Source organism: Myxocyprinus asiaticus, chromosome 26, assembly GCF_019703515.2.
Source record: "Myxocyprinus asiaticus isolate MX2 ecotype Aquarium Trade chromosome 26, UBuf_Myxa_2, whole genome shotgun sequence".
Taxonomy (NCBI): domain Eukaryota; kingdom Metazoa; phylum Chordata; class Actinopteri; order Cypriniformes; family Catostomidae; genus Myxocyprinus; species Myxocyprinus asiaticus.
Window position 1 is genome coordinate 8591323 of NC_059369.1, and position 25178 is coordinate 8616500.

Sequence of the window (25178 nt, forward strand, 5' to 3'; positions counted from 1 at the left end):
ATGTTCTTAAAAAGCTTAAGAATAATGTTTTTAAGAAGTATTAGAAAAATAGTAATTCGTTTATCATTACAATATCTAAAACTACACATTAGAAACTTTCATGTGATGTACTGTGGGTGGGTACACATCATTTCTTTTAATTAAGACTCTTAATAATTCTTAATAATCTTAATAATTGAAACAGTCTTATTACATAGAGATCTGTATTGATCAAAAGTGAATTGACTGTGTAAGTGATATTTACACTTTTTTTCTAGTGATTTGAATGTGGCCTTATAAAGAGTGTGGGACATCAGAACCTAGCAGGTACAGATTGTTAAAACATTCTAAGTTATGCCATGGTCATTATGGTCTAGTCTGCTTTAAAAATGTCAAACTTAAATACCCAGTGTGCTATTGACTTCTGTTGCCTTTTGTTTTTTTGTTTTTTTTTTTAACAGATCAATGCTGAGTGCTTGTGAATAACAAAAATCCCACTAGAGTTGAAGTTTCGTGTAATGCTTGACCAATATTCTGACAAGTTGATGAAGTTGTTTTGCAATAAGGGTGCAGTCCCTGGTAAAACCATAAGACACATCATGCAACCCATTTCCCAGGTTGGTACATAATAAGGATTTAATATTTTTTGTACATGGGTATTAATTTTCTTTGTGCTTTCTTTGATGTCAAATGTGTGGATTATTATTTTATTTTATTTCATTTTTATACCAGAAATGTCTGTTCCTTTAAATCAACATGCATATATATATATATATATATATATATATGTATGTATTTATGTTTAGTCTTTCATTTTATTATTTTATTTTTATACATACACACACACACACACACAATATATATATATATATATATATTATATATATATTTCTTTGGCGAGTTTGCCACATGTAAATTGGGTGGCAAAGTATTGCCTTAAAATTCGTTAATAAAAAAATTAGGTTTGAAGTAAATGAAATTGTTCAGTTAACTCTAAAGCAATAATTTTATGTTATATCTCACTGAAGCAGTTAAAATTAGTTGTATCAACTAGAGTAAATAGCTGTCAGTAAAAATGCACAAAATAAACTGAATCAAAATGATGCAATTTCATTGGATCAAGATGAAATTTCCTCTTGATTCCATTAGCCCAGACACATTTCAGACAAATCTATTCAATTGTGTGGAAATGTGTGTCATAATTAAATTAGGTTAGACTAACAAATGTTGTTATTTTTTTGTGTGTGTGTGTGTATATGTTTATATGAACATTATATTTCAAATGTTTGTATGTATGTTTATATATATATATATATATATATATATATATATGTATTCTCTTTGCGCTGGAAGCTTCTGTCACCATGACAAATTCCTTGTGTGTAAGCATACTTGGCAAAAAGCTCATTCTGATTCTGATAAGGTTGATATTTCATTTAAACATGACTGACAACTCCATTAAGTTTCTTGAGCCATACAAGAGCAAACCTAATGATATTTTACTCCAAGTTTGAAAATTTACCGTAGTAAGAAGTTATAAATCCTCTTTCAAAGTAATTTTTGAAATATTTAATCCCACAAACCTCAAAAACAAACGAACACACAAAAGCACTCATTGTACTGTAGCTGCCTGGCACCTTGTAAGCATGACTTATAAACATGACTTGTGATACAAACTTATACTGCCTGACTTCCAGAAGTTGTATTTCAGATTGGAAATGGAGAATTTAGCCATTTTTGTTTGCAATTTGCATCAGGCGGTCTGTGAATGCTTCGAGATTGCTTTTCAACAGCTGCACTGCAGAAAGACCATCACTGAGCAGTTAATACGAAACACACACACACACACACACACACAGTACCTCGTGATGAGATGCTGAAATTAAGCAGATTAGTGTTTGCACTGGCCCTACAGCACCGGCCCCCATCGACCCTCAGGAACCTCGACCACATCTCTGCTTCTGCACACAGAGAAACAATTAGCTTATCAAAAGTAATGGATTGTCTCAAACAAAGTCAACATGGAGAGCTATAGGACAGGACATTCAGAGAACGAGAGAGAGAGAGCACAGGGTACCATTAAGATTTAAAATATTGTCTTTCCTATTGTCTTTCCAAAGAGAGGAGAGACTGATGAGATGCAAAGACACACACACACACAGAGGCATCATTTACAGTGGGAATACTTTTTTGCCATGGCTAATTTTGTTCCCACCACCAAGGAATAGTTCACCCAAAACTTAAAATCCTGTCATTATTTACTAACCCTGATTTTGTTACAAACCTGAATGATGTTGTTTTTTGGTGGAACAAAAAATGTGATATTTGGAAGAATCTTCACTCACACAACTTTTACATAAAGACCACTCATACAATTGCAGTTCAGAGTGACAGTATCGGTCAAGATCCCCAAATGACAACACGAAACACACCAAAAATGTAGTCCACATGACTTGTGCACTATAGTCTTCTGAAGCCAAATGATAGCTCTGTATGCGGAACAGAATGAAATTTAGTCTGTAAATTGAACTCAAGAACTTTATCAGGCTGATTTGTAAAGCAATCGTTCTTTTGAGTCAGACAGACTGAACAGTCATATTTCACAGATTCGTTAACTATCATGTTCGTCTATGGCTTTTCCGTGGCTTGCTGTTTCTGTTTCAGTAAAATCACAAAACAAAATGAAAACAAATGTGTCCCTGCTGCTAAAGTGCATTAACTTATGTGCCACTGCAATTTTGTTTAAATTAAAAAGTTATATTTGGTCAGATTAGAACCCCAAAACTCTTAAATTTAATGTGAAAACTTTATTACTAGACCAACATGTCTGAATTTATATTTAATTGCCAGGGGAGTAGACATTTGTCACATTATATTGCAAATGAAGCAATGGACACTCTTCACACTCTCTCGTGTAGTGCTGGGAATACCAAATAATTTAAGAGAATCGGTTCTTTAAGACAGTTCATGTACATGAACTGGTTGGGAAAAAAAACAAAAACAATTCCCTTATGTCCAGCATTGGGAACTCCAGCGAGTCAGTTCTTTCGCACGATTTATGCAAATGAACTAGTTCACAAATTATTCACTTGAGCGCCACACATCCTTAAAGGGACGTTGCCTTCCTTTTGGAAATAAAATATTTAGTGAAATGCTTAATCCCTATGAAAATTTACCATGATTTTACTATAGTAATATTGTAGTAACCATGTTATTGGCTGTAACCATGGTTTTGATACAATTAACATGGTTTACATATATATATATATATTCATGACTTTGAAATGAGCAAACACTCTACTACAGACCTGTTCTCTGGATCAATACACCACATAGACTACATATATATCAAAAGAGTAAAAGATGATGCTAAATTATTCATGCATAATTCATTAATTAATAATTAATGATCTTAGACTTCCCCATTTGTGACATCATAACCAGCACATCTGTGTACTTTTTAAAATGAAATTACACACAAACACCCACAATCAATGCAGCGGACAAGCTACGACCTGTGTAAGAGGAACATCAGCAGAGCTGGGTGAGCCTGCGGGCGGTTGTGTGCACGCGCTACACCCATTAGAGTCAATACAGAAGGACATATGGGTGTGACACGCCAGGACACACACTAAACAGAGTGCAAAAAAAATCAAAACATCCGCTGACTTACTGCTGCGCCGAACCTAGCCAGATGGTAGTGAACATTAGAACTAGAACAATTCAGCTCTGTGCTATGGCAACCATCCACATCTTGACCTGAACACAGCACAGTGGCATTCACAGAGCATTGCTGTGTAATGAATAATTAAAAAGCAGGATCTGGCATCTTATGGGAGAGACAGCAAATGTGAGAAGGTTGGGATGTCCTTCATATGGCAGTGTGTTTACAGCAGGTCATCCCTCATATTATACAGTACCAGCCAAAGACACAGATGGACAAATGAAAGAGAGAGAGAGAGAGGAGGAGGGGGGGGGAGTAGTAGATAAATGAGTGTGGGTCTCTATAGCGGTAGATGGATTGTACATGTTTTCTATCAACAAAAAAACATTCATTTTAAAATCTGTTGCCAAAACCTTAACTATACTCAGGAACTGCAGTCTTATACAATAACAATTATTTTACTATTGAAAGCAGAAGACCAGGAAATAAGACCCAGACCAAGACCAGACCCTCTGAGACCCAGATCCAGACAGGGACTTTTAAGGTGAAGTTTGTAATTTCTGCGAAGCAAGCATCACCAAATGTAATTGCAGATACAATGAATGTTGTTAAATTGATTTCCTGAACACTCTCTACTTCCATTGGTCGGACAAATAGTTCCATCTGTAGGAGAAAGTGGATGTTTTTCACATACATTTCTAAAGGTTATAGCTCTGAGAAATTACAGTTGAAGTCAGAAGTTTACATACACCTTAGCCAAATGACATTTAATTGTAGAAAACATTCCGTCTTAGGTCAGTTAGTAGACTTCCTTGCTCGCACACACTTTTTCATTGCTGCCCACAAATTTTCTATCGAATTGATGTTAGGGCTTTGTGATGGCCACTCCAATACCATGACTTTGTTGTCCTTAAGCCATTTTGCCACAACTTTGGAGGTATGCTTAGGGTCATTGTCCATTTGGAAGGCCCATTTGTGACCGAGCTTTAACTTCCAGTCCCTCCTGCAGCAAAGCACCCCCACAACATGATGCTGCCACCACCATACTTCACGGTTGGGATGGTGTTTTTCAGCTTGCAAGCCTCACCCTATTTTCTTCCAAAAATATTGATGGTCATTATGGCCAAACAGTTAAATTTTTGTTTCATCAGACCAGAGGATATTTCTCCAAAAAGTAAGATCTTTGTCCCCATGTGCACTTGCAAATTGTAGTCTGGCTTTTTTATGGCGGTTTTTGAGCAGTGGCTTCTTCCTTGCTGAGCAGCCTTTCAGGTTATGTCGATATAGGACTTGTTTTACTGTGGATATAGATACTTGTCTACCCGTTTCCTCCAGCATATTCACAAGGTCCTTTGCTGTTGTTCTGGGATTGATTTGCACTTTTCACATTAAACTACGTTAATCTCTTGGAAACATAATTTGTCTCCTTCCTGAGCGGTATGATGGCTGCGTGGTCCCATGGTATTTATACTTGCGTACTATTGTTTATACAGATGAACGTGGTACTTTCTGGCATTTAGAAATTGCTCCCAAGGATGAACCAGACTTGTGGAGGTCCACAATTTTTTTTTTCTGAGGTCTTGGCTGATTTCTTTTGATTTTCCCATGATGTCAAGCAAAGAGGCACTGAGTTTGAATGTAGGCCTTAAAACACATCCACAGGTACACCTCCTATTGACTCCAGTTAGTCTATTAGAAGTAAAAATTATGCTTGACATAAGTTTTCTGGAATTTCCCAAGCTCCTTAAAGGCAGAGTTAACTTAGTGTATGTAAACTTCTGACCCACTGGAAATGTGATATAGTCAATTAAAAGTTAAACAATCTGTCTGTAAACAATTGTTGAAAAAATTACTCATGTTATGCACAAAGTAGATGCCCTAAACGACTTGCCAAAACTATAGCTTGCTAATATGAAATTGTGGAGTGGTTAGAAAATGTGTTTTAATGACTTCAACCTAAGTGTATGTAAACTTCTGACTTCAACTGGATATGCTTCTATTTTGGTGAAGGGTTTGTTGTGATAAACATTCCAAAATTATTAGTATTTCTGAGGCCAAAGCATCCCTGATGTCTGATGATGAAATGATGTTGACTGAATAATTATTACTAAACCTATTTTACGAGTTTAAAAAATGAAAAACAAACAAGCAAAGGTCAAAGATAATGCCTGTGGATTTATTTGGCTTGAGATATTCCCATAGCTCAGGTAAATCTCCTTTTTGGCACATTACCGCGAGTCAAGTCAAGTCTTCTGTTTAAGCCAAACGAAAGTATCAAAGCTGACGCTCCTAACCAGAGAATTAGATTCAGGTCAAAGACTGCAAACGCTGTGTTGGATTCCCGCCCACACTCTTCTTGTTTCCAAACCCGGGCCCCCTCATTGTATTCCAGCAGCATTTGATGTGCATTAACATACAAAACTCTGAATTATGGGAAGAGGTTATTGGGGCAGTTAGGAAAACTTTCGGAAGTTGTAAAGCTCCTTCAGATCCTTCACAAAACAACATTTTCCCCCTCTAAACTTGGCACCCAGGGCTCGTCTTTCTGCCTGTGACCCCGGGGGCCGATCCCATAGCAGGGCTGAAAGAGCACTTTGAGTGGGTGAGGGACCCCGAGCAGCCATCTCAGGATCAGTCTGACAGGGTCAGGAGCACAACTGCCCCCTCTCCTCTCCACACTAGATGTACTGCTAAACAAGTTACACAAAAGCTTGGAGAGACAATACCGAACCACTCTCACGGGCTTCCTAAAATGCATCTTGATTGTGTGGAGAGGGACATTGTCTTTCATACATTACTAGTTTTACTTTTCAAAGTTAAACTTTTAGACCGCGCAAAAGCCCCCATGATATAAACATTGGAGTTTTGTGGCTTTTAGTCCATACCTTATAGTTTTGAGGCCATGCGTATGCTAGTGCAATCCTGAAAGTTTGCTAAATAAGCTTTTAGAAGATAGAGGCATTACAATTTACAGTCTTTCTCTGCCGTGAATGTGGATCCAAAAATATTGATGACTAATCTTGTTTGCAGGGGTGTTTATGTGAATGAGCACATCTACTTCCCATAAATTAAAAATACCACCAGCCTCCAAGGAACAGCACAATCATGGTTCTCTGAGGAAAACGAGGACAAACTCTTCAGTATGCCAGTGCGCCTCAACTTCCAGTAATCTGTAACACGTGAATAGAGGAAAGATATGTGTGCCAACATAGTCTCATGACAACTCGTAATATTTTGTACGAAATGGCCAAATTGGAATATATCGTATGGCTTGGCCTATATGAAAAGTATGATTCTTATTTCTTTACAGACCAACCAATCAACAAACAGAATTTAAAATAGATAAAATACAGGAATAACATTTTAGCGAGCCTCCTGCACTCAAAAAATATTTTTGGCCTATTTTTAAGATTTACGCATTCAAATGTCTTAATAAATTTCTGTCAATTTCAATTTGAATTGTGTAATGTTTAACCAATTTAAATGAATAAAACATTATTAATAAAAGATTACTAAGTTGAATTATATATATATATATATATATATATATATATATATATATATATATAGTCACACTTTATATGCACAAAATATGCACATTTGCTGCTACTGAGGTTGAGGTACTGGTAGGTTTAGGAGTAAGGGTAGGGTTAGGATTAGGGGTTAGAGTTAGGTTTTGGGGTTAGGGTTGGGTTAGGGTTAGGGGTAAAGTTAACAGTGTAACTACAAATGTAATTAAATGCATGTATTTTAAATGTAATTACAATGCAACAACATGTATGTACATAATAAGAACATTGTATCAAATGGTTAAGTACATAGTAGTTAAGGCCACCTAATAGGACCCACTTCCTGTAGCTTTCTGTAGCACTTGCCATAGGTGTGGCTGTCTTGTCGGTCACTTCTCATGCACCTTACAGTCTAGCTGATCCAACAAAAGCTTAATGGGGTTAAGATCCATAACACTCTTTTCCAATTATCTGTTGTCCAATGTCTGTGTTTCTTTGCCCACTCTAACCTTTTCTTTTTGTTTTTCTGTTTCAAAAGTGGCTTTTTCTTTGCAATTCTTCCCATAAGGCCTGCACCCCTGAGTCTTCTCTTTACTGTTGTACATGAAACTGGTGTTGAGCGGGTAGAATTCAATGAAGCTGTCAGCTGAGGACATGTGAGGTGTCTATTTCTCAAACTACAGTCTCTGATGTACTTATCCTCTTGTTTAGTTGTATCTGGGCCTTCCACATCTCTTTCTGTCCTTGTTAGAGCCAGTTGTCCTTTGTCTTTGAAGACTGTAGTGAACACCTTTGTATGAAATCTTCAGGTTTTTGGCAATTCAAGCATTGTATAGCCTTCATTCCTCAAAACAATATTTGACTGACAAGTTTCTAGAGAAAGCTGTTTCTTTTTTGCCATTTTTGACCTAATATTGACCTTAAGACTTGCCAGTCTATTGCATACTGTGGCAACTCAAAACAAACACAAAGACAATGTTAAGCTTCATTTAATGAACCAAATAGTTTTGAACTGTGTTTGATATAATGACAAGTGATTTTCTAGTACCAAATGATCAATTTAGCATGATTACTCAAGGATAAGGTGTTGGAGTGATGGCTGCTGGAAATGGGGCCTGTCTAGATTTGATCAAAAATGACTTTTTCAAATAGTGATGGTGCTGTTTTTTACATCAGTAATGTCCTGACTATACATTGTGATCAGCTGAATGCCACTTTGGTGAATTAAAGTACCAATTTACTTCGAAACAGCAAAATCTGTGCATTAATCCAAACTTTTGGCTGCTAGTGTATATATAATCTAATTTATTTTTATTTTTTTTATTGTATCCAACAATTTCTTTCAAGAAATAAAACATTTGTGAACAAATATGGTTGCTCATTCTGTTTTTATTTATTTATGAAATACAAATGTCTGTTATGTCAAAAACCTATAACATGCTTTCCTCATCTCAACCCTGATGTTTTATTTCTTACGATTTAACCTTGACAAACGTTCCTTTCTGGTAACACTTAACATTATTGTTCCCTTTGTTAAGGAATGTATTATAAATCATTTATATACAGTTATTGCAACATGCATAAAAATGAGTAACATGTTATTAATATTTAATAAATGCAATTATTCATATTTATATTAATCAAAACCATAAAATGCAATAATGTATCATTTATTTAACAATGTATCAAAAATAGAATATTACAGTGGCATTAAAAGGAGGGATTATCTCATTTTGCTACAGTTTGATACAGTTTCTATTCATTACTGTAATGTTTTGAACCACTTGTGTTGTCACTTTTCTTGTCACGTTGTTGTCAAAAGAATGGTGCTACTCCGAGTGCTGTCCCAATTTACCTAAAGTCTTCTGCAAAAACACTTTTAGGTCTTCATGCTCATTCACAGCATACATTATATAATAAAGACAGATGAGCATTAATCCATACTGAACTTTGTGCACAAAGGTTTATAATGTTAGCAATTCTTTAATAAATGCTGAATGTGAGTCAACTTTACATTAAGGTAAATTTTCATAGGTTATTAATGCTGAATGAGTGTTATTAAGCATTTATAACATGTGATATGAAAATGGCTTATTATCTGGCAGATATTGCATGAAGTCACCCTTTTTATGCATGTTGTTATAACTACATATTAAATATTCATAATGCATTTGTAAATGATTTATTACTCAATAATTAACCCATTTATAAATCATTAACAAAGGGATTAATTTTCCTATTAAAAACATGGTTAGCTTTAGGGTTTGGGTAAGGGGTTAGAGTTTTTGGTTAGGTTTGCTGTAGGTGTTAAACTTAGCAAAAATGGTAATAGCATTGTTCGTATGGTTTTGTACGAGCCAACTCGTATGATTTCTTACGATTTTGCCATCTTGTACTATTTCTACAAGTCATTATCATGAGACTAGGTTTGGTGTGCTCATTAGGCCTTTTTATGAGGTCTTTAAAAGTGGTGTGTCTTTATTTACACCTCAAAACAATTGCTAATAGAAAAACTTGTGTAACACTGAAAGTGATGTCTGTTCATTCATTTGCAGGTACACTGAGAGTGTTGGCCTGCCTTTCAGGATTCATAAATCTCATTTCCATTCTGTTTCATAAGCACCACAATACAGCACTAACGTCTCATCAAACACAATAAGTGCTCCAATCTCTTCAGAACTCAACAGGAGCCCACACAGTTTCTCCCTGTAGTGCTGGCCTGCTTTCACAGCCAAACCATCGTCATTCGTGCCGGCTCTTACTTTCTCTCTTTCTCTTGGAACAGCAGAAATCCCTTATTGTCTTTCGCTGAAAGTGGACTTTAATCCGTTTATTAGCCTGAAAGCTACTGGGATGTGAAGACAAACCTCATGATTCCTCTGCCCTGCTCCTCTCTCAGTTCCCCCCAAGAGGAGAACCTTGTCCCATTCTAACTGCTAGCATGATTTATACTTCTGTCTGCTCTCGCTATCTCCCCTAACACCCCGTAATGTGTCCTGCTTGTTGTGCCGCCCAGGCCAGGCTAAACAACTAAACGACTGACAGTGAAACAGCACAGCTGGGTCAGATGAGGCATGTCCTCTACTCTTCTAATTAACAACCACGGCTCTCAATTACCAACACACATACAGTACATACACACTTTTTAAAAGAGTAATGGCTCAAACACACATTCTTTCTCACAGCGTAGCATCCATTATACTTTTAGAGATTTCTTAGTTCAACTTCCACACTTTTGGGATACTAATCATTATGTTTCAAAGAAAAGGTTTATTTAAAATGACAGTTCTTTCAATATTTATTCACAACCCTCTATTTATTTTGTTTCATTGTACCTTTAACACAGTAGCACTTGAGGAATGTGGAATTCTGCTTTCATTTTTAGGTTGAAACCTAGTGAATATTTTGTTTTACAGATGTGTAGCTGACATGAAATTTCAAACAGTGACAGCTCATATCATTATTATAAATACAATTTCATAGTATCGTTAAAAAAAGATAGAATATGGTATTTTTTACATATTTTTTAAACAAAAAAGCTAAAATGGGATTAAAATGATGGGAAGACATCTACAAAGGACATAAAGTCCCATTAAAATGGCATTAAAGTTGTCAGTACAACTTTATGCACTATATTACATGTCTTCTGAAGTCAAATGATTGCTTTTTGTAAGGAATAGACTGAAATTTAAGTCGTTATTCAAAAATGATTCCCCTATGCAGAAGCTCTGAAGTCTCATATGCGTACATATTCAAAAATGGCACACCAACACGTCATGGCAGGTTTGATGTAATTGACAGGAAAATCTGTGAATAACAACCAAAGCTATTGTATGGCTTCGGACAACTTGGAATATAGAGACGTATGGACTACTTTTATAGTGCTTTTATGGTGTTTTAGATCCTTTTTGGAGCTGCACGAAGATTTGACAAAAAAATAAAATAAAAAAATATATATCGATTTGTGTTCCACAGGACAAAAAAATATAAATAAATTAAAAATCAATTAAAAACAGCACAGGTTTGGAACTGAATCTTCACTTCTGGGCAAATGCATAAAAAGACAACTTTCAGACCAAAGAGAAGCCTTTTAGCAAATCGGTTAGTGCCACGTCAACTTATTAATATTCATGAGCCAAATTCATAAGGTTTATAATGGTTCCTCCGCCCCATGATATATAGCCACTGTCACCCACACAAACACACACACATACTCAGTCCCCAATGTCATACTCTGTCTGAATGCTCCAGGGTGAACATTCTGAGATGTGTGAGCCAAAATAATGCAACAGCCACTGTAAATATTTACTATTATATATTAGACAGTGTGGCTAGTGTGCCCCAGGCCTCCAGACAACATTAATCATCATTCATCTTTCAGAATGAATTATGACTGAATGATCAATACTGACACAGGTGCCAGATCTTATTTACCACAAAGAGAGAGAGAGAGAGAGAGAGAGAGAGAGAGAGAGAGAGAGAGAGGAAAGAAATAAAGGACCTATGGTTCTTTGTCCAGATGAGAGCACAATATGTCTCCTTGCTAAAGTCTCTGGCTGCAGTAATATTTATTCTGATAGGAGTGACCAGACCAGACATATGTTTTCTATCAAAGAGACCTGTTGTTCATGATTTAACATATGAGAAGATCTATTCATCTTCCTTTGGTATCTAATTTCAGTAGCTTTAAAAAATATTCTTGTCATATAACAGGCAGTTTTTTCTATCCACCTGTAAGGCTTTCATTAACATTATATAATCATCTTGACTTAAATCATATTTCCTCTCAGCCTGTGCTGAATGCAATGATAAATGTTTCTTGAAAAATGACTGAATCAATTAAAAATTGGAGCGCAGCTGTACCATCTGATCTTACGTAACACACACACACACGCACACACACACACACACACGTTAGTTTAGCTATCCTTATGAGGACTCTCCGTAGACACAATGATTTTTATACTGTACAAACTATAGATTCCCTCCCCTAACCCTAACCCTACCCCTAAACCTAACCCTCACAGAACCCTTTTTGCATTTTTACATTTTCATAAAAACATCATTTAATATGCCATTTCCCTTGTGGGGACCACTGGCTGGTCTATCCTTGTGGGGACATTTGGTCCCCACAACGGAGGTTAAACCTGTACACACACACACACAAACTTGTTTTTATATAATTGTGGGGACTCTCCATACACTTCCATGCATTTTATGGATTTTATAAAGGTCTAATGATAATTTCTATCCCCTAACCATAACCCTACCCCTAAACTTAACCCTCACAGAAAACTTTTTGCATTTTTACATTTAAAAAAAAAAAGTTTAATAAGCCATTTCCCTTGTGGGGGCCGCTGGCTGGGCCTCACAGTGCAGGTGATCTCATGTTTTACTATCCTTGTGGGGACATTTGGTCCTCACAATGTAGTATAAACATGCACACACACACACACACACACACACACACACACACAAACATTGTATTAATTTTAATATAATGTAATACTGTGCATGGGCACGTACTGTATATCCATGAGGGTCAGGGTCATATTTCATCATAAAATACATTTTTAAATAAAAATAAAAAAAAACATTGTCATTTGGCATGTTCATTTCATTTTGAAGATTTTTTTTTTTTTTTTCACATTACAGTTATGAGAATGAGATATTTTACACTAATGAAAATTAAAAATGTTCCCATTAAAGTTATGGAAATTAGATTAGAATGAGCATTTTTCCAATAACAGTATTATACTTTCCCATGGCAGTAATGAGAATAAGAGTTTTTCACATTACAGTAATGCAAATTATATTCTCACTACTTAATTGTAAAAAAAAAAAAAATTTTTTTAAAAATAAAAATAATTATATATATATATATATATATATATATATATATATATATATATATATATATATATATATATATATAATTTTTTTTTTTTTTTTTTTTTTTTCACAATTAAGTAGTGAGAATGAGAATTTCACATTACAGGGATGCAAATTAGATCTTTTCTTTTTACATTACAGTAATGAGAAGGAGATTTCTTTTCACATAAGAGTTAAGATATATATATATATATATATATATATATATATATATATATATATATATATATATATATATATATATATATATTTGTTCTTTTGTTTTTGTTTTTTTGTTGTTGTTCACATTATAGCAATTAGAATTAGAATTGGGGTGAAATGTGACCTGGACATTTCTTCATCAGATTTTCCCTTAAACATGCCCACACACTTTAAGACCTATCGCGGTTATCTGAGGCAAGATAATAACTACTGTCAAAGTACATCCATTTCACACATACATAGTCTAACAGATAAAATCTTAAGATCACTCACAGTAATAACAGCTTTGAATTACTGCAGTCCGGGCACTGAATTCATGAACGAGTGACATAAATTTCTCATTTCTAAAGTTCACTGAAGCTTTCCCATAATGAAGGGTTTAAAACAAGCATTTCATAAAGTAACAAAGTAACAAGTCTGTCTTGTGGAAAACAATTATAGTGTTTACTTTGGACTTAACAAGCTGGGCTTTAGTCTAAAACACATCAGGCAGCTGTCTTGACTGCAGAAGACCTTTATGTAGGGAGGTCAGAATTTGTTGCTGGTGTCAACCGATAATGTTAGGTTATGATATAAGCCACATGAAACATGAAACCTGTTAAATTGCAGTAAACTTTCTGGGATACCTTTTCTGGTAAATGTACCACATCTGCTATTCATATGTCAGTTATTTTGCATTAGTAAGAAAATATTTACCCGTTACACTAATCAGTCAACTAATTTCTACATTTGCTTGAATGGAGAGAAGCTCTTTCTGTCCAGTTTGACACAGTGTAGATAATCACATTGACTCCCGCAACACAGGCTTACAAATCAGTGGTGTGAATCTGTGTCAGCTCCTTCAGAACTTTGTGATCTGCTCAAACTCTCTGACAGCAGACTTCTTACATCAGAGCGCCCTAACTTCATATATGCAAAAAACCCAATAATCTTACAGATTTGTTCACACATTGTTACAACTTTTTATGACTTCTCATCTCTCATGTCAGCCTTCTGTTGCATACAAAGATATTTTGCAGTTACAGGGACTGAACTCTGAAAAAGGACTGCAAAAGTGGTTCATACAACCATTTTCCAAGTCCTCTTAAGCCGTACATTAGCTTTGTGTGAGGAATAGACAGAATTGTAAGTCTTGATTTTTAAGTCTTCCCCACCGCCATTGAGGAATGCATTTAATTTATGGAATAGAGCGAAATCATTCTTCAAAAAATCTCCTTTTGTGTTCCTTGAAGATAGAAAGTCATATAGGCTTGGAATGATCAACTTGATCTCATCAAAATGACATGACTGTGGCAACATTTTCGAAAATTACATTATGTGGTTCATTACATGTATTGTGGCAATTCCGAGGTGAAATGTCCACAGTGTGGCATTAAAAGCGAGTTAAATGTTCTTCTAATTAGTTTTTTAAAGTTATCGCTCTATCAAGTTTTGAATCAACAAAACCAACCTCCCTACCCTAAACCTTAAACCTTAACCTAACTGATAGTGTCATATCAAGCAAATGTGAGATGAAAAACACAATTGCTGAAGCAACTACATCATTTTGTGGTGCTTCTATGACACTTTTAGCTCACGTATCGACTTACGTGCTCTTCAGGACTCATACCCTGCTCCTTTAGATTACAAGCGCAATGCTCTACCAGTTGAGTTGCCATGCAATTTGATCACATTTGAACAAGCCTGTAAATGTGGTTGGTTTAGTAATGCAAACGTAAAACTGTATCGCTTTACAAGTCATGAGCTATAGTAAAAGTGTTTAGATGTCATAAGTTATCATTTTGTGTGGAATTGAGTGAAAAGTGAGTGTTTGCTGTTTTACTCATTTTTTACGTGAAAGTGAATAAAAGTCGTTGTTGTTGTGCCCTGTAGTGTTCATTTAACCAGGAAACTGAAATAAATGAACTATTCCTTTAAATAAACAATCACCATTCAAAACATTTGTGATTTTGCTATAGTGTTGACTGCCAGAGAAGATAGTTATCCTTCTTCAATACCTTCTAGCAAGCTAAACAAAAGCTCACCCCATCCACCAACAGCATCTGCAATCTCCCAAACAATTAGTTATTTCCAGAGGCAATGAAGAATGTTGGTGAGGTCAATAGCTTAGCATGAAGTTAATTTGGTTTGTCTGTGAACAGTCACTCGCCGACAGACATTTTGCACAGCTTTTTTTGAACACTTATGTGAATGAGGCTCTAGCCTGAAAACTGGTTGAAAAGTTGGTGAGCCACTACAATGGCAATAGACCATTATTGCCATCTCTATAATGTCCTGTCCCTAGGTCAACTTTTGTTAGGATTGAACTTGTAACCTCAGTGTGAATAGATCAAGTTCTTAACCATTAAGCTGGCACCACAACTTAGTGATTATCTAACGCTATGATCCCAAATGAGAAGCTCAAAATCCATCGCTCTCATATACAAGACGGCCACACTTACATCCACATATAAAAAAGACTATTAAACCTCAATATTATATAAGGAATGTTATATAAAGACAACAGCCTACTTAAAATACAGACTTCGCTGTGACCTCATGTAAAGGCCATGAAAAATTCAAACAATAAAAGGTGGACTCAAAAATTAAAACAATTATGCAACAGCTTGTGGTGTGTGAAACCGTGAATTTTTCAACTGTTGCCCTAAAGTAGGGCGTTAGTGCTCTCGCACGGCCTCTGTAAGAATCAAAATGCCATCACTGCTTATTTTTAACAGACAAAGCCTCCTCTCAGGGTCAGGGCTTCTCTAGTACAGCCAAGCGGAAAAATAATGGTGCATGAAAACCTACTGCAGCTGTGCGTATGTGTTTTTGACCTTGCTCTGTTTGCAGGATAATTCCCCTTTTTGGCCCTTGCGCTCTGCCGGGCTCCTTTTTCTCCAAATAAACAGAGCAGATGCTCTGGACGGCTTTAAGCTAATGGAGAAACACTATCCACACGTTGTCGAACCACATGTTAATACCTGCATCCACGTTGCTGCCTGCACAACGGGCTCAGCCGCTGCGATCAAACCGGCTCTGTAGAGCTGCGGCGCTCGCCTTATTAGCAGGGCTGACAACACACCATAGATGGAGCGGATGGGATTATATTGGACTCTAGAGAGGGAAGACAGAAGCGCTCAGTCCGGACTGCCCATACATGTGTACAGAACAACTCTCAGTGGGGGTTTAAAGAAGGATATGAGCAATGCCAGACTGGCTGTGACTCAAACCCAGCCTGGGCGATAAAGAGAGAGGAAGAGAGAGAAAGAACCATTTTGTGTGAACAAGATGCCAGAATACTCTGGGCTCAATACAAGTATCTGTCTATTATAGTCTATAGCAGTTTATTTTTTAAAGCAAACGTCACAGTTCCAGTAACCACATATGTGCAGCACAATGCAATGTCACAAAATGACATCCCTCCCATACGGGCAATCAATAAAATTATCTACACTGGAAGAAGCACCCAACCTGGTCTCATGAAAAGTCGTAATAATAGTACGAGATGGCAAAATCATAAGAAGTCGTATGAGTTGGCTTGTACCAAAAACATACAACTTTGACTCCTATAGAGAAAAATAAATGAAATAAACAAAAATGACCTCAGATCACACTAAAAAATGAAATTTTCCTGGCTTGTATAGCTAATGTGCATGTGCGTTCTTGAGTTGATTGACAGGCGAAGTCTGTCTCTAAAAGGTGTTTGGCTTTTTTACCTGTGGGGTGGAACTTCCTTTCTACATCCGATGACCATTGGCCTTTCCAATTTCTCCAAATCTTTCCAATTTTAATAGAAGTGGCCCGTGTCTGCTAAATAGTCTCTGTTTAAACCCTAACCCAAACCCTAAACTAAATTGTTGGGTAGGACACTAGCTAATATTTGATGCCTGTATTGCATGGATTTGAAATTTTGTTTGTTGATTGGTCGGTCTAAAAAATTTTGCCTCATTTTTTGAATAAGCAAAGTCTTAAGATTTTGCCATGCTGTAGGGATTATTATGAGTTGGAAGTTTTATCCAATTAATTTTCAACTCCTGTCATGACTGTACTACTAATATATTCTATCACTTTACCATTATACTGTATATGCAATAATACAGGGAAATGGCTTTTTACATTGAGAAAAATGAACCCACAGGAATTTTGTTTGTGACTAAGGCCACGGCTTCCTACATGCAGTCTGCATAGGGCACCAAGTCCATAGGGGGGCACCATCATACCCTGGGGGGGCACCAGAAAATTGACCGGCTGCCCTCCCCCACACGTTATATGTTAAGGACCCGATAGCATTCACGACAGCTCTGTGTAAACGGTTTTGCTCGACCTGCTCCGAGCGAGATTCGAACCAGTGTCAACTGGCATGGGATGCATGCGCGCTAACGAGGAGGCTAAAGGCTACAGCCCCTAGCGTCAGTCACTAGTGCACCTCTCGAGGCCAGGGGAGTAAGGTTTACACAAACCGCACAGCTATAACGTACCAGCTGGCTCCAGTTACACTTGCACCATGTCAGATAATTGCTTCGCACCCTAAACCCACCACCCCACCCCCTCCAACAATCGCAGAATTCTGTCTAGTGTATCAATTTGACCAGCGCCAGCCCTGTTCGTGACAAATAACTACAAGTAAATTTACCTTGGAGAATAGAAAAAATATATATATAATATAAAATATTATTTTGGTTAGTATCATAAATTGTGTTTTTTTTTTTTTTTTTCTTCTTTTTTTTTTATCTTAGATCCCGCTAAAAACACTGTTTGTGCATATTCTTGATGAAAACTGACAGGTGATTTCTCTATGAAAAAGGTGACTGGCTCATTTAACAGTAAGGGTTGGACTTATTTTCATAATGCTGCCATATTTAGTGTGTTACACGTCTCGTCCTATACAGTCTATGGATTGACTTGTATTGAACCCAGGACATTCCTTTAAAGGCTGGATTATGTCCCATGTGTTGATCCTGGACATAGAGCTGAAGGTCATTTGTTGAGTACCACACTCGCACTCACACTAGCACCGCAGGAGCACTCTGCCTTTACGATAACAGATAACCCACAATGATTTACCTCAAGGAGCTGACAGCTTTTCCCTGGGAGACGATGGACGCATGTACGGGCCTGTCCTCAGGAGGCTTGGGGTGGGAGGTGAGGGTGGAGCCTGTATTTGCTGACTCCATCTGTTCAGTGTTAAAGCTGATGTATGTACAGGCTTTACATGACTAAATCAGCTTCATTATGCTGTGTCAGTATGTAAATATGTGAGTCACTCTTCCTCTAGATGTGGATTTGAAGTAAAACAGGGAAATTCCCAAAAAAAACACACAGTACCTTTATAGAGCTGTTCAGGTTGTAGTCCTAAAATTTTTTGAGCCATAGGTTGCATTGGGAACTTACTATGTTTGTTTATTTTTAAAATCAGTGTTGAATTTGAGTAAAATTGTGGTTAAAATGACTTTAAGACACTTTCATATTTTGTTCTATAACATAAATGACACACAGTAACACAGAATATATATATATATATATATGTATATAAAGTAAGTTACCTGTAAAGACTGTAGTGCAAGCCAATAGCACTGGAGTGTCAGCTGTGAAGGAGCATATAATTAGTTTGAGCCACTGAACATATACGCCCCATTTCCTCATTCAATTCATGAATGAGAGAGGATCAGTGTCTTATTATGACCGATTGACAGAGAGGAGGCATGTCGCTTGTTTAGTTCGGTAATCTCGTTTAAAACAGAGAGAAAGGTGCTGAATTAATTAAGAGTAAAAGTAACTAATGACATCAGGAGGTAATTCAAACCTGTAATTACTTTTAGGCTATGTCATCTTTTTTGTGTATTTCTTGATGGTCATGCACAGCAGTTCACAAAAAGATATGCTTTGTTGTCATTTTCAGGGAAAACGCTTATGATATTTAAACAAGTCTCTTAGTAGACATGCAGATTTTTTATAATTAATAACACAAAACACATGAAAGACATTGATTTGTTGCTGAACAAATCCCTAATAAGTTGAACTGTGTAATGGTGTCTCCAAAATGTGTAATAAACTTAACTTTTTAAGTTAATGTAACTAGGTGCAAGTAGCTTTAACTACTAATTTAAATTTTCTATTTAAATGTTTTGTTTTGTTTTTCCAACAGTTTTAATTGAATGATCTCGCAGGTCATGCAGCACAGCTGAAAAAATGAACAATACAACTGATTCTAGGTCAATCATTAAATTAACTGTAAATAAAACTGTACTTTAGTTGCACATGCACAAAAGGAACTGAGATAGTGTTAACATGGTCCAACTTGACCAAAAGGGAAACCCTAATGATGACATCACACGAAACAACTATTTGCAACAAAACAACATAATATTACAAAAGAGCTAAAACCTCTATGAATTCTTAAAAACAACTATTTAAATGTCCCTATACATTCCCTTTGACCAAGGAAACATAATTAAGTAATTCATGGGCAAAGTATTGTGTGTATCCCCCATAGCCTCAACTTTTTACTTTTTTTTTTTTTTTTCGAAAAATTGTATTAGCATTTAAAACCTTAATTCTACATATATTTAAGATAAAAATAAAATAAAAAGTTCAAGGAACATAGATATTTGAGTTATGGGCCCAAAACTTAATGGCAGATAAAGACAACTTGATTTTTTCTAGTAATGACAACATACAGTGCCAAACTGATACTGCAAAACAAAGTACAAAAAATAATAATAATAATAAAATAAATAAATAAAAAAACAATTCCAAAACTACACACAATATGAACTTTACGAAAGACAAACAAAACCTTGAGAACAAGAATCATTTTGAGGTTATATTGACAGCAGATTCTAGACAATTATGAGTGGTTAAAGATCTGGGGTACTAATCTAAATTTAACAAGTTCAGATATCAGAAGGGGTAATTCAGCAGGCAATTTACTGGACCCCTGTTTCATTATTGGCACTTCCAATATGATCCATGATCCCCCCAGGAGATACTGTTACAGTCATACTGAAAGTCTGCTAAATGACTAATACCTTTATGAGTCTGTGTACAATCAGACGATGATACAGTATGTGTCAGACATTATATAGTTCCTGTTGGAATACAAGAAAAGCTTTATTGAAGATGCTTTTCAACTTATAAGTTTCAAAACCTAGGGTGGTGCCTTGTTGTCAACTGCCTACATAGCGATCTCCTGAGGCAGCATTATTGCCGAAATTAAACCTCTTAAGTGACTGATTTGAACACAAATAGTGCTCCTCACACAAAAAACAAATGGAGACTCAACTCACAGTTGATTTGTTTGGCGTTAGCATGTTGCTAACTAATGATACAATAATAAGCATAAAAATCCATAGCTCACACAAATATTGGGTAAAATGTTTAAATTTAAATTAGATTGAACAATGCGTCACAGTATTTAGTGAAATATAATGTGGTGTTTCTTTAACTTCTGACACTTTTAGCTCTGATAAAACACTCTAGAAATTTTACACACCGTCGCATTTTTTTTTTTAAGTGTGTCAACTAACAATGTCCAATGTCATTTCTCTCAACTCCGTCTGCTATCTAGAAAGATCTGAGCTTGTCGCAATGCACTCTTGAATTGCCTTCTCCGTGAAAGATACGTACATGTGACGTTGCATTAGATTTTGGCCAAAACGAGGTATCTTAGAAGGCAGCATAATGTTGCAGTGTACATTCTGGTACTGCCTTTGTGGGGAGTATGCTATAATGCCTAAATATGCGGTCTAGGTGGCAGCTCACTAGGTTTATGAACTATAACATTGCAGTATGGTGTAAGATTTCAACCTCATTTCTACTCCCTTATAGCAGGACAATGCAGCTCTGTGTGTGAATAGGGGTGTGTGTGTGTTTTCACAAGAAGCATATATTCCGAGTCCTTTTTTTAATACATGTGTATGAACTTGCTAATTATGGAGTCGTTACAGGTTAAACTAGCAGATAACTTTTTCTAGCCTCAGGTCTGTTCACCTAGCAACCAGATAGCAAAAGCGAAGCCCTTTTGTGTTACACTCTGACCTCTAACGAAACAAAACATATTTAACCTTCACCTACACACACAGAGAAAAAGAGACAGTTGTGCTGCTGAGGGAGTAAACGCTGTGTGATTGTATGAATGGTAGTGGGGCACATTCCCATACAGAGCCATATGAGTGCCAGCAGCCCAGTGTTAGGAAACGGGGGGCTGGGCTCTGTGCAAACAGTCCATAAAGAGACCCTGCCACCCTCCCGTTCATATGCTAATGAGGGCCACTTTGTGTGGGGGTTAAAAAACTCTCAGGGGTCCGAACAATGTCGATTTAAACCCACAATAGAGCCTCTACTGTCTCGAGAAAAACCCACAATGCTCTTTGTCTCTCCCGCTGATAGAGAGATCAGTATGGATGTGTGGGTGTCAGGCTGCATTAGGCACTGACAGAGTGTGATGTACAGAGATCATAATACACACACACACATACAGTACACACACAGACAGTACACACACATCTGATCTACTAGAAACAGAAAACTTTTGTGTAATCTGAATAGATTGTGTTAACCTCACATATCCAAACATTAACTCAGCTTTGTGCCATACTGGAATGACAAATATTGATACATATATACATACTATATTTGCGTCAACATATAGTAGTCCCATGACAACTCATTAAAATTCGTACGAGATGGCGAAATCATAAGATATTGCCAAATCAGTCTACATGAAAAACAGTGCAGCACACAATAACAGTAATATAAAACAAAAATTGAAAAAGATTGTTTTTCAGTAGGAATAAAACAATATGAATATGAGTGGTGTGCAAAACTCAACACAACATTTAAGAGTGGTTTTTAGCATTTTACAGTGAGGTTTCTAGCATGTTATAAGTGGTTGAAATGGCATTGCTCACTGCTTGCTGGATTGTTCTGGATCATCACTAGGATAGTGTACTGATTTGCACAGCCTAGTCTCATGAACATTACGTAACCATGGCAAAATTTTTGCAAAACAAAATGATGTGCCTTATTACACCTTTGGCTACAGTTTCCCAGTGAAATGTACAGTGGGGGCGCCAAAAGCGAGTGAAATGTTGTGGTAATGAGGTGAGGTTTTTAAGGTGAATGTTAGAAGGATGTTTTAATGAGTAACCTAAAACTATAACCTAAACCTGACCAGTAGTGATCCAAAAGCAAATTAGAGGTGAACAAAACAGATATCCTTTCCCTAAACTAACACCTAAACCTAACCAATAGTGTCCAAAAACAAAATGAGAAATGAAATGTACATTTTCTGAAGCAACCACATCATCTCGTGTTGCTTCTATGACACTTACCAGCTTACGTGCTTGACTAGTCTCCATCTGCGTGTCAGAGTCCAAAGACCACCGCTTTATCAGCTAAGTGTGTAAATGAGTATGTAATACAACCGTTAAAATGTATCGTTTTTCAAATGATGCGTTATAGTAGAAGTAGCGTTTATTAAGTCATAATCAGCCATTGTACTCGTGGTTACTGAAAGTGAATAAAACGCACAGTTGTTGTAGCGCCTCTAGTGTTAATTTCACCAGGAAACTGCAAAGAAATGTAGAATTCTGCACGTAAAAGTCAGTTTGCAAAAATTAAGTTATAGTAACTTTCATTCTATGAGACAAGGTTGAATTCCACAAGCTTTGGTAAATCACAAATTGTCTTTGTTTAGGAGTAAAACTGTGAAATGGGAACACTATTGTTAACAAAATGGAAACAGTTTTATTAGTAATTAACATTATTATTAATATTGGCAACATTAAATTTGGTTCTTGACAATATTCTTAAAAAGAATGTTGGAACAATTAACAATATTTGACATAATCAGTTAAATGTAACAAACAGTCCGAATTATGTGTTTAGCTAAAATTAATCAGAGCTCCCAGTGCTTACTAGGAGCTCACCTCCAACTCTCTAGATATTCTGTTCCCTGGAGATTGCTTTAATAAAAAGGAAAACAAAAATTATGATGATAACAAGATGGACATGGGTTTGTGTGAAAGACGGATTACTCATTCTCATATGGGGGAAGGCAAAGAGGTATTGTGCTACTAGTAGACAGCAGTCCTTGTTCTCTTGGTTGGTCTTTGTCAGGCATATTGTCAAATTTGAGGTCTATCTGTTGAATTTTGTTGAAGGACTTTTCACAGACTTCTTTCAATATAGTGCATTCAGTCACAAAATACCTCTCAAACTAACACATGCACCTGCTGCTCCTTCAGATTACGCATAACTGTGTGTGCGTGTGAAAGACGCACTACCCTTGCTGTTAGGTGGAGTTATGCCATTACACTTGGTTTGATTGCTTGGTCTGAACCTGAGTTCAATTCCAATCTGAGTTAAATTCATCCTTTTCACATTGTAGTATTCAGCTCTCAATCGCAGTCTTTTTGTGCCATTAATGTGAGTATAACTGACTGTTTGTACTAATGGTAGCTGTTTACCGTTGTAGCTTGGTAACAACACAAGGTAATACTACATTCAAGTCCTTCTTGGAAGTATGTTCTTATGACCTCAGAAGTTGTAATTACGATAAGATGTGCGTTCAAGTGATTTTGGTAGAAATAAAATAAATGCATTGGCTTAGTGATAGCCCTTACAAAAATCGAGAAACTTGCCGCAAATTTTCCAATGATTATTTCCACATGCAAATGAGCTTTGCAGAAAATTTGAGGCAAATTGTCCATTGTTGCCAAAGGTTTGCTGCAGGTTCACCGCTACCGGTGAAGAGCTGCAAACTTCTGGCAAATATTTGCAGTGAATCACAAGCTCATTTGCATGTGAAAATAATAAGTGGCAAATTTTTGGCAAGTTTGCAGCTAGTTAGCCAGAACTCTAGATTTTTTAAAGGGAGTTTCAGGTTCTCACTCACTCTTTCACTTACAAACATTGGAAGGTTTTTTTAGTGCTACTGCAAAGAAATGAGGAGGAAAGTGTGCATTCAGTGTGTAATCAATGCTAACTTCAGTTAAACTGTAATTATAAATCAAAGTGTCATTCAAAACTAAAAAAATAGTGTTGACTTCACCTGCTCCCCTACTTGAAAGTGTTTTATCCACCTTTTTCCTGTGGGTCTTACTGGGGAAACGAATGTGGGTGCAACTTCCGCCGGATGCCGATCTATAGCATTCGCTAGCTCTGGCTGTAGTCATTATAGACCCTGTTTACAGCTGGTATTAAGACATGTTTCGGATGATCCGATCACAAATGGTCAGTGTGATATATAGTTGTAAACGGGGTGCAAAACGTTTTGTGATTGGATTACAAAAAACACACACAGAGGTAGTCAAAAAAGTATGTGAACACATCACATTTAAACACTGTCCTGATGCATCCATGACAGCAGCGAAGCACCACCTCTCACCTGTCAATCACCTGCGGCCCGCCAAAGTTTAAACTTATGTGTGGATTTAAAAGGAAATTACAGTATAATTGGACAACTTGAAAAAGCAATTACATACCCAAGGACGAGAACTTCACGGCTCTTCCTCAGTGTGTCTGGCTGACATTTACATGTAGCGTGACAAGATGACAAGCACACACATCTGATGCTGAACTAACAGAGGTTGGCTACTCCACATAAACAATGGAATATTTTGCCTGAGATGCTTAGTTTGCGCTTAGATTAAATTCCAACTGCATCTGGGAGAAACAGCACGCCGGTTTTGTTCGCGTTTTCTTTGTCTTTATGACTTTTTTGCAGTTTATTATCATTCAGCAACACACTGGTATAGTGATTGATGTATGTTATCATGAAATTAGATACCCTCTCATCAAAATCCCAACACCGTAATGAAAGAATGAATGGACGTACGCCGCAACAACAGCTGTGTTTACTTGATAACGGAAGTAACACCCACATTTTGCGCTAAGCATCACAGGACATAGGAAAAAGGTGGATAATAATCTAAAGCCCAAAGTATACA

At 36.5% G+C, this 25178-nt stretch overlaps 1 protein-coding gene across 4 annotated transcripts in view; it reads left to right on the top strand.

Moving 5' to 3' along the window:
• Window positions 1-473: 473 nt before the first annotated feature.
• Window positions 474-25178, top strand: part of LOC127417018 (semaphorin-6D-like) — a 71101-nt gene continuing 46396 nt past the window's right edge. For 2 of the 4 annotated variants that reach the window (XM_051656699.1, XM_051656700.1), the window contains exon 1: window positions 477-596. In XM_051656699.1, coding sequence (XP_051512659.1) covers window positions 498-596 — 99 coding nt within the window. In that variant the 5' untranslated portion in view covers window positions 477-497. Of the gene's footprint in view, window positions 597-25178 lie in introns of all 4 variants that reach the window. The other 2 variants (XM_051656696.1, XM_051656697.1) reach the window with 2 other exon arrangements.